Source organism: Anarhichas minor, unplaced genomic scaffold (genome assembly GCF_050575085.1).
Source record: "Anarhichas minor isolate MPS153535 unplaced genomic scaffold, ASM5057508v1 ptg000010l, whole genome shotgun sequence".
Classification (NCBI taxonomy): Eukaryota; Metazoa; Chordata; class Actinopteri; order Perciformes; family Anarhichadidae; genus Anarhichas; species Anarhichas minor.
In genome coordinates, this window is record NW_027466456.1 from 7,482,865 (window position 1) to 7,493,909 (window position 11,045).

The window sequence follows — 11,045 nt, forward strand, 5'->3', positions numbered from 1 at the left end:
AAGGATCTTCTTTATTACAGTTAGTCAATTAATAATTTAAGGACTGCAGTTTATATGAAACGTGTTAAACTACATTTCAACACTCAAAAATGAAAGCTGAAAGTCATCACTTTAGAAAGCGCACAAGGACATAAGACCCTCCGAAAACTATGGGTACAAAAGGACAAAAGCTTTGTCTTGATATTCTTGCATCAGCGCTATAAAAATACACATTGACCAACAGAAAGGAAATAACCACCGGTATTCACAAAAAAATCCTTTACTCGATAAAATATAACTCATCCGCCATCACATCTTTTATGATAATTTTTTTTTAAGCATTTGTATCCTTTATAAATCCTTGACCAGAAAATTGCTGCTCATCCCATCAGAGAGCTCCAGGAAAACACTGAGCAGATTGAACAAATTGTGGCGGACCCTCGCTTGCACTGTACGATGACGGCGGATAAAGACTCAATTTGGGGTCCATCTCCTGGGACAGAGACAAATACCAGGCTTACATAGACTTAAGTCAAATTACATCTTTAATTTGGTCTTGTGACGTGACAACAATAAAAAAAAAAGAGGTTTCATTTTGTGGTGAGTTTAGAACCGAATGTGCATTAGTCTCATCAGAAATATGAATATTTAATTGCATTTTCTATTACAAAGCAGCTGATAATCACATACATTAAAATGAGTTATACATTAATAAATAGAATACATATATATCAAGGTATATGTAAAATAACAATGTGACGTCCAAAGATTAGTAATTCAGAAAACATTCTGAACCTACAAAAATCCAAAGAGATCCCAAGAGGATGGTGGATAACACAAAGTCACTATTATAATCTCTAAATCCTCATAAAGAGGGAAGAAAAAGTAGTAATAAATGCTGTATTTCCCATTGATTTAGTCTTATGGAATAAATTGAATTTGAATGAATTGAATCAAAGCCCCCGCCCCAAGTATGCTGTCTGGTGGAGTGGGACGGACAAAGTGTAAAAAATAGTATGAGATTTGGTTTAACAAAAACTAATCTGGAAAAGTAAAATGACAAAGTTCATCTAAAGGTGAAAAAGCTACTTAATTAACCAAAGGCCTACAGAGTATCTGTTGAAAATGAACAACCCGATCTTCCCTGCAGACAAGCAAAATGCTGACTGCTTTTTAAAAAGTACGTAAATCCCTCTCTCGCCATAAACCAACAATAACATTAAATATTAAATCTTTTACATATCAAGCCCTGAATCCACGGCATAATGTTGAACATGAATGCCGGGACACAAGCTTCTTCAGACGTGTCTCCCTCGACATTAAATATAAATAACCTGTGTTTACTCTGCATAAAGTTGATCTTTGATCATACAGGTACAATATTTATATGGCAAAAAACAGACACGAAATCTCAGTAAATCTTACCTGACTGACTAAACTGACATTCAAACACATTCAAACACAACATAGTTGTGTAGTACATTGAGACAAGTACATTGAGATTCACACTCAATGTACAATATTTCCAACACATTTTGGCGCTGTCCTGCCGCTCACCATTGTCTTTGACTACTGAGACAATACTTGTTAGCTAGAGTAATGCATTGTTGGTTTTGGTCATTTCATGGGATCTGGTGTACAAACCGTTTCAACAGACTTCAGACAGTGGCTGTGCATTGTCCTGTGGGTTGATTACCAGCCGCAACAGTGTGTGGCTGGTGCTGGTATTGTGAGTTTTTTTTTTTTTGTCAGCATGGAACAATGTGGTCCTGGAGACACCTTCTGTAATGGGAACTACCAAAGAAGCTGTTTAAAGTTCTTTGCCAGGTGTTTATATGTCTTCCTGTCCGTGGACACATTTTGTTGACTGTGCAAGGTCCAGTCACAAAGGTTTACAGGTATGTATTTGAGATTAAACTGAGGGCCGAGTTCAAAGATGGGGGTGATCTGAGCAATGGCGCCAGAAGTAATGGGTTAGGTAATGGGCCATTCTGAGTCTGTGTGTCATTATGGCAGAATGTTGTCCTGCATACACCTACAGTAGCTGGAAATACCAGAGAAGTGGTTTTGAGTACTTTCCCAGGTGTGAAAGGAAAGATGTTGTCATTACGATAACGTCAAAACCGTACAACATGCAGTCACAACACTTTACAGGTGTTAAGCTGAGATCAAAATGAAGACCAAGTTTGAAGATGGGTGGGATTTGAGTAAGAGTGCTGGCAGTAGAGGCGTAAGAAGTAGGGAAGAACAATCCCCCCCCCCCCCCCCCACACACTTTACTCTACTGGTCCAAGTTGGTGTCCCGGCTGGCGTGATCCCAGTGCAAAATGTTCTCTAGTTTAAAACTTATTATTAACCATTTTGTATTACTAAAAGGAAGGAAAAAAAGGTATTTTGGGAAATGTCAGAAATGCTCCTTTTCATCTGAAGGGTGTGTCGAAGACTGTATTGGACTTGACCCACCTGTTGATGATGCTAAAGGAAAAGTCAGGAGATCACCAAAGTCATTAGGATTTAGTATATTCATGGCTCCAACCGTTAAACCCTTTCTCACCAGCATTACATGATGACCAGAGTTACATAATGATCGTCTTGTCCCATCCGTTAGATGAAAGGAAATCCAGTAGGAACTCCACCGGGCCATCTTGTGTGATGCACACCATCAGAAGTGGGTTACAATGTGTGTATTACCTGTCCATCAGCCGCCAGTCTATTCCCACCATAGTGAGCTCAAAGATTCACAACCAAGATCAGCATCCAGAACCAGACCTCATCCCATCCCGACACTCAGACCCAGGGCCCGGGCCCATCTCTCGCTCAAGTTTCTCCCTCAGTTTGTGAAAAGCAGGTCTTCGTCGTGGCTCCTGCTCCCAGCAAATCCTCATCAGCGAGTAGACAACTGGGGGGCAGTCCTCTGGAGCCTCCATGCGATAGCCCCCCTCCAACCTCTCCTTCACCTCCTTCAGAGACTACATGAACAGGGAAAGAAAGGAGGTGAAGAAATCATATATTGTGAAGTATTATAAGTATTCACAATCCTGAGTACTACATTAAAAAAAAATCGCTCTCATCGGTACTGTGTGTGTGAAATGAAACATTTGTGTCATACCTTTCTTATTATACATGTTAAAACCACAGATAATAATCACGCACACTTTTCCTCCTGGTCTCTCTGCCAACAGATAACAAATGACCAGTTGAGTTTAATTAAGGGGAGCACAAACTTGACCTAAATAAATCAACTTGTGTATATATCTACAAACAGGCTGCAATTAGGAGATAATCATCCTGCATTTAAAAGGACACCACCTGGCGTAAGGTGCAAAGGACACAACCTAACTGTCCCTTCCATTAATGCTGGCTGATCCTGATGTCCTCATTGAGCCGCTGGCCTCAGCAGTCATTGAGCACGGATTACCTGAGAGCGCCTAGTATGACAAACAGATTGGTGTTTAAGTAGCATTGTTTCTTCTTTTCCAAAGTCTCTCCGTTCCAGTGTCGACATGATCCAGCCCTCGTGAGACTACAACCTACTTCCTGTTTTTGCCTGTTACCTCCTGCTATGAAGTCTTTGTGTACGATGTAGCGTCCTCTTCCTCCATGCCCAAACCGCTCATAAAGTAGATTAGTTAGGCTGACAATAACAAGATTACTTTTTTTTTTTAAATGGTCCCACACAATGTACAGTAAACCTCTATCCTTGCTGACGCACTACTATGAACTTAGTCACCTTAAGAGGTTTCCTGCTCAGACGCAGTAAGTCGATCCAGAAGATGACGGCGGCCTCCAGACGAATCTGACCACAAAGCCAGGTAACATTCGACTGACACACCTACGACTTGCTAGAGACACAAATCCTGATATGGCACAGAGTTACCTTACGAGCTTGATACTCTTTCCTGTTGGTTACAGGACAGAGAGTAAAGATTTATCTGAAGTCTTGTTTTTTTTTCATTTTTCTATTCATTATAGGGTATCATTTCTCAAAATCTGCTTTTTATTTATTCATGAGCAGGGAGAGCGATACAGACAAGATTGAGGTCTGTAACTTGTCAGACAAAGAGAAGTCGTGCAGTTGTTTAAAGATAAAGCCAAAGTATCAAACTTAAATAAAGTCATATTACTAACATTAATCAAACCTGAAGAAGAATAGATTGTAAGCATTAGGCACAAATCTTCCACAGAGGTCACATGACTTTACCGATAGAAGATGGATTTTGTCTGATTGATTTAAAGGAATTGTTCGACTTTTTTTTTACAGATAAAACAAAGGAGACATGGCGTGTTCATTAATGAGTTTTAGGCAGATTGTATTGTATTGTCTTTGGACAGAGCCATGCTAGCTTCCCCTTGTCGCCAGTCTTTTTGCTAAGCTAAGCTAACTGTCTGGTTGTAGCTTCATATTCAACGGACGGACGTGAAAGGGGTACTGAACGTGAATAAGTGTATTTCCCAAAATGTCAAACTATTGGTTTAACACAGTTTGAGCTGTAACTGACATGTCTGTAATGTGTCTAGTGATATGATACCACCCATATACTGTATATACACACACACACACACACACACACACATCACGACAGTATAATAGTGACATGTTCTGGTGCTACTTACCATCTTAGGATAAGGTTGACGACCGTAAGAGAAGATCTCCCACAGGAGAACACCGTAGCTCCAAACATCTGATTTTGTGGAGAATTTCTGCATCATGGGAGCAAATATAGAAACATGTAAAGCATTGATGGATTATTACTTATTTAAAGAGTAACTGTACACTTAAATGTGTTTCTTATATTATAAAATAAATGATATGACTGTACTCTGATGAAACAAGTCAATACTGGACAATGCCAAATCTATAAAAATCTGCATTTCATGGTTGAAAATGGCTCAAAACGCCATCTACCGTTTTAAATGAGCCCTAATCTTGCAAGTCCAATTTTGAGATAGAATTGACCGTTTGGGACTAATCTACGTCATGAAATAAGAGAATATTAACGCCCTCTAATCAGACCCCCTCCTGGCTTCTCCCCACAGCCTCTATGATTTTTATTACAGTATTACAGTCCCAGCACAAGCCTGTTCTCTCCTGTCTGTCTGCTGGAAATGAAGCTATCAGCATTGCAAAGTCTGGTGAATCAATGTTAATGACAGCGGGCTGGTGGCCGGCGGGGGAAGTTACACTTTAACCATTAATACAGCATTATTTTAAATATATGAAATATTTTAGTACCAAAAAGAGGTCTCAGAGAGACAGAGATTTCACAGAGGGGCAGAAACAGATATGGAAAATGAAAACAAATCCCAGGTTGAATAAAAGTGACACTCTTCTAACCAACCTCTTTCTTCAGAGCTTCGGGGGCGGTCCATTTGACTGGCAGTTTGGCGTTATCCGACACCTTCGAGTCCACCTTGGTCAGACCGAAGTCGCTGACCTTGGCCAGGCTGTCGTCAGAGACCAACACGTTACGAGCTGCCAAATCTCTGTGAATCAACTTCTTGGCCTCCAGGTACTCCATCCCCTCACACACATCACTGACCACATACACGTAAACACACATTGTCATTCAAATGTTGTACATGAAACTGTTGAACACACACAAACAGTGTAAAGTATATACAGTTAACTAGCAGTTTTTGCATCTATGGACCCAGCGGTCACACAATGTACTACTCTGCACACACTATGATTGCTGCTGTGTAGAACGTTCAAATCTTTAAGTTTGCCGCTGACGTTTGAACTCACAGAGCAAAGCGGAGCAGCTGAACTGAGTTCACAACTGAGCGTCCTCTTGTCCTGAGAAAGTTGACAAGGTTTCCCTGCAACACAAACACATATGCATATATGACACATATAAAATACTCAAATAAGGTTATATTAGAACATTTCTCAGTTAGTATTATGAGAAATACTACATGCAGACAGAAATACAACAAGCATGGTTTAACCGTTTGGTTTGCAAATATTTTAAAATGTCACCTAAAGTCATTATATGACTGTACTTGAGGCCAAGCAACTACAATGAGCTTCTGCATTTTGTCCTACTGTCATTGAACACAAGAGGAAGTCAGACCCTGACTCCTTAAAGTTGCATCATTGGAAAACCATTGCATCAGTGGCGGCTCCAAGTGGCAGCAGGGCAGTCTGTAATTGGATTTTTGGACTGTCGTCTCACATGGGAGAAAATTTGTTTCAGATTCAGGGGATAGCTCACGGTTGCTGGTGGTGAATTTGCAGTAAAATTTAGATATATTCATAGCTGGTGAGTCCACTTTTCTGTTCATATATGAGACACCAATGTCGATAGGCTTTCACTTACTATATGTGATTATATTTTCTGCTTCATTGTGTGACATAACAAGGCGTTTTCAAGCCACGCTTAATCTTAATTTACTATGTTGCCTATTTTTGTATTGCTCCAGGTTATTATAATCGTGTTTCAGCTCCAACTGAGACCTGCTGATAAATGATGTGTTAACTGTACCTTAGTCATGAGCTCCGTGACAATATGAAGCCCTTTGTGAAGAATGACCCCCAACAATCGCACCAGGTTTTTATGCTGGAGCTTCCTGTAAGGAGTGAATTCACATTAAACACGGACAGCGGGAATAAAAAATACCAACAAGTTACATTTGATTCAAAATGATATGATCACTTGTACAATAAGATACAATTATTCATTTATTCATTGAGCAAACTCGCTAAAACCTGGTTTTATTAGTATTGAATTCACAGCTCTTCAAAGTGTTTTGTCAAAGCATTAAACAGTAAAATTGAGGAAGTCTCCAGACTCACGTCATGACTGTGGTCTCCTGCAGGAAGGCCTGCGCTGTGACATCACATTTAATAGTCTTTACTGCCACCCTCTGGCCCATATAGTCTCCTTCATAAACAGCTGGGGTTGAGAATCACACAGTGTTTATTAGTACATCCGTACTAAGACAGAATTATTCTTTTCTGTAAATGTTTGATGACACCTTTCACTATAAATGTTGTGGTGTTGGAAACAAAGATAATAAAAGGAGGAGGATCAAATAAAAGCTCACCACCAAACTCCCCTTCTCCTATGTTCTCTCCCAGTTTGAGCTTCGTAATGTCCAGCAACCATCCAGCTGGAGAAGAGAGAGAGAGATGAACTGTGAGCCTCACACCTTTACACGCCTTCATAATTGTAATCGTTATTATATTTGATCTGTATAGATGCAGTTTTCTTGACCTCAGACTTACTTTTAGACAGCTCCAACTCAGCTGACTTGGTTCCGTGTTTTTGTTTTGGCTTCAGAAGAGTTGTAGCGATGGAGCCTTTGTTCTTTGAGTAGAACTGCAAAAATGGAAACACACAACAACAGATATTCAGTTATTTACAGCAGATGTTATTGTATATGATATCTGGTATCTTCCTTCTCCACCGTCTGAAGTGCCGTGTAAAGTATGCCACATACTTAAGTTTTATGAATGAAGAGTACATTAATATTTAATCTAGCTCTAAAGAGAACAATGAACTCATTGAAACTCTGACTAAGATAAAATAACACAATACTCAGGAAGCCATTTGAAAACGGATAAGAACTGTGGTTAGACAAAAAAAAAAAGTATAACCTATATTTAGCTTTAGAAATCATTAACAAAACTGCACAACACAGTTTGTGTATGGATACTCTTCAATGTCATTGTAAGGTTTCCTAACGACAAACCACAACGCAATGAGAGGCGGCAGCTGAATTAAATTACACAAATAAATTCTGACACAGCGACACATCAGAGCCTGGTTTTGTATCGTCAGCAGTCTGCCAGCACTGAGACAGAATAGCGTTTATTACATGATTCAGCCCAAATATTCATCTGTTTCCCCGCAGGAGTAAGTCAGCCGGTCTGACTTAGGCCTGAAGCCATCTGTGGCTCGCAGATAAGAGCTGGCCATCTCTTTGGAGTCTATCCACAAACCCTCATGGCAGCAAAGCTTCCAATGCACCCTCACACAGACACAGGCCAAATACTGATAAACCTTAAAAGGGCTTCATGTGTTTTCCTGTCTCTGCTTCATTTTGAAAGATGTATTTTTACTCTGGCGTCAGTTATGCTGATTGGTTTTCAGGCTGACAAACACTTTGGCCAAAAATACAGCAGGTATCAGAGTGCTGTGGTCCAAAACCCCCCTAACATGACAAACTGTCTATTTATGTCCCCTTGTCATCATTTGTGGCCTTAGTGTGAACATTAGAGGGACTCTTAGCCATGCTAGTGGTCATATGTTGGATTTTTTGGTACAAATAATGTAGTTACAATATTTAATTTAAACTAGACTTTGAAAACATGTTGCCTGTGTTTGTTACAGTTGTATTTACAGCAGTTTTCAGGAAGAAGTGCGTGGCCTAACCATTTTGCATTGATTAACAGTTACCCAATTACACTAAAACTAGCTAAATAAACTAAAATTAAAACACTCTCACATTTGAAAGGCACATTCACCTGATTATCAATTAATGAATATCTTGGGTAACAATATTTGGGAGAGGAGAAGCCTAGGCTATTTGTCAATCTACATCAAATCCACCTCTGAGGTGGGATCCAAATGATCCTGAATTTTGGCATGAAATGGATCCAGATCTCTGCCTTATGTTTTGAAAGACCCAACTGCAGCATTTGGTCCAGATTTATAGGATTGCGCCACCATGAGATTGATATTTATGGTATTTATTGCTTACCTCTATCATGTCAATGAGGTTGTAGAAATACTGTGTGTTATCAATGGTCAGCTGCTTGTCCTGATAAATCACCCGGTAGTGGATAACACCTCCAGAGACACTGACACACAGGACGTAGTCGCCGGGATGGCGGATGGACTCTCGAACCAGGAACAGGCCTTCCTCGGCCGGCTGCAGCTTACACACCGCCTCTGGACCCGAGATCTTCCCATGAAACCAACTGGTGAAAGACAGGACAGAGTGGGCCACACACACAATAAAAAAAAAAACATCTGTCTCATAAGTTCCACATATCTTACAGATGATCATTTTATAAAAAACAGGAGGTGTATTTATCTCAGTGTTTTACACACAAGAAAAGGAAGTTAGTCTCTGTATTAATCACTCTGTTTGTTATAGCATGTCCAAAACCACACAATTTGGTCACAAGATGAGTTTTCATCATTTACCAAGCCAACAGCTAAAGTTGTCTCTGTGGCACAGTCACATGGCTTGTGTTAACCGCATGTAAACATGGCTGCATTCTACTGACGTGAGACAGTCATGGCAAAAATGAGAGGAAGAGGAGACCTACGGCATGAGGCTGAGGCTGGGGTCAACGCGCAGAGCCTCTCTTTTGCGCACATTGGTGGAGTTTATGAGTCCTTCCTCTCCTGTGGTGTTGAGTCTGGCCTTGTAATATCCCTTCTTCTGGAAAAGAGCACAAGTCTTGTGTCAAATGGGGGGAAAAAATACAAAAATGAACTGAACAAACCGTTTGTAGCCCCTTTTAAACGTGACAGTACCGTGCTGGCATCAACAATAGTGAGGATGTCTCCTTTGTGGTAAGCCAGTTCTCCAGGTTTTGGTTTCCTGTGGTCCCCCTTGGCCACACACTGTGTACCTGCAGCCCAGCTCATCTTCAGGAGCAGAGAAATATTAATAATTATAATAGTTAGACTTGACAGGCTGGCCGTTTTAAACAACATATTAAACATGGCAAATGTTTCATATCTATTTTACAAAACAATTATTACCAAATAGTTATGTTTTCTTCAAATAACTATGTAATTTGGTATATTTAATGATAGGGAAACCCGCTCTGTTATTTTAGCCATTATTCATTTTCAAGATTGATCTTTAAAAGAACTATTTCATTTAAATCCAAGACTTAAAGACCTGAGGTTGATCTCGCTATGTCTCTACATATAACCACTGACAGTTACATGAGTCTTTATAGGAGTCGTCTTAGGAAACCATTAGGAATTTATAACCCTCCAATATAATATGTCACCCAAAAAACTTTCGCCTAAAAGGCTACCCAAATGTATCTTTTAATCAGTAATGGTGGTCATGCGGTTATCGCATGTAGCTCAAGATTATGCTCCATGTTTAACCAATGACAAGTTCACATGGAATATACTTTAAAACACAATATGCACTCTGATAAATAGCCCAATCATCTCACAGCCCGTTACATTTTATTCGAACATTACTGAACTTCAGACTGTAGTTGAGACTTCGGTTTTTCTTCATTTATAATAATCTCGTGTATTTTTTTTTGCTATTCTTGAATGTCTCTTTCTCAAAGCCCCATCATTTTACCAAAACATCACACCAGATATTAAAGTGCACTTGATTCAGCTCCTTGTATGGTGACTGATGTGTGAAGATAAACCACATAATGTGGTGCAGCAGCACACAGGCTTACCTTTGCCATCAGCAGGGCAGGATTGTTGGATAATTCTGTGTTGAACACCTGTCGAGGAGAAAAATGGTCTCTGAACAGTAACAAAACATGAAATAAAATAAAATTCTGTGCATAAATAGAGATCTTAAGAGTAGCTGTGGTCAAGACAACGCGGATCCAAACACACCATTAAGCAGAGATGAAGATGTTAGCGGGTAGCAGGCTGTTGACAGACTGTGCCCAGCTGCTCGTGTCGCATGCATTTAAACTAAAACGCCCCGGACGGCTTGTTCAGTCTGGTTACTTAACGACATACATATTTCAGTACCTGCGGCTCTCCGGGCAGATGTTGAACATTCCTCTTCAGCACAGCTGGGTCCGTAAACAGGACCCGGAAGACGACTTTAGAAATCCTCTACGACTCAATCAGCGGTGACATTTCTCCATTAAAACAACTCTACAGGAACCGATGCTGTGGATGTTCATGTCTCATTCATGTCTCAGACGTGTAGTGCGCGCTGGTATCAGTCTGTCGGACCACTTCCTCTTTATTTCGGAATATTTCACGAGGCGGTACAAGTAGTGACGCTGTAGGTGACTTCTCTGCCGTCTCCTGATTAAAAAAAAATGAAATAATCGCGTCTCTCGAAAACGTAGAAAGCGTTTAATTGGTTAAACAAAACAGGACACA

General features: G+C 40.1%; 1 protein-coding gene across 6 annotated transcripts; it reads right to left on the reverse strand.

The window, feature by feature from the left end:
* Positions 1 to 243: 243 nt before the first annotated feature.
* On the reverse strand, positions 244 to 10,904 carry matk (megakaryocyte-associated tyrosine kinase). 6 transcript variants are annotated; one of them, XM_076087948.1, is made up of 13 exons: positions 10,683 to 10,904; positions 10,376 to 10,423; positions 9,471 to 9,584; positions 9,260 to 9,393; positions 8,686 to 8,905; positions 7,208 to 7,301; positions 7,027 to 7,092; positions 6,776 to 6,875; positions 6,465 to 6,549; positions 5,726 to 5,799; positions 5,319 to 5,514; positions 4,594 to 4,680; positions 244 to 2,948 (listed from the first exon to the last, which is right to left on the reverse strand). In XM_076087948.1, exons 2-13 carry the CDS (start codon positions 10,382 to 10,384, stop codon positions 2,730 to 2,732), a joined length of 1,398 nt encoding a protein of 465 aa, XP_075944063.1. In that variant the 5' UTR covers positions 10,385 to 10,423; positions 10,683 to 10,904; the 3' UTR covers positions 244 to 2,729. The 6 variants fall into 6 exon arrangements, with proteins under 6 accessions (XP_075944063.1, XP_075944065.1, XP_075944062.1 ...); XM_076087950.1 differs by having other exon boundaries at positions 9,260 to 9,375; positions 10,683 to 10,769; XM_076087947.1 differs by lacking the exon at positions 10,683 to 10,904 and adding an exon at positions 10,542 to 10,647 and having other exon boundaries at positions 9,260 to 9,372.
* Positions 10,905 to 11,045: the final 141 nt, after the last annotated feature.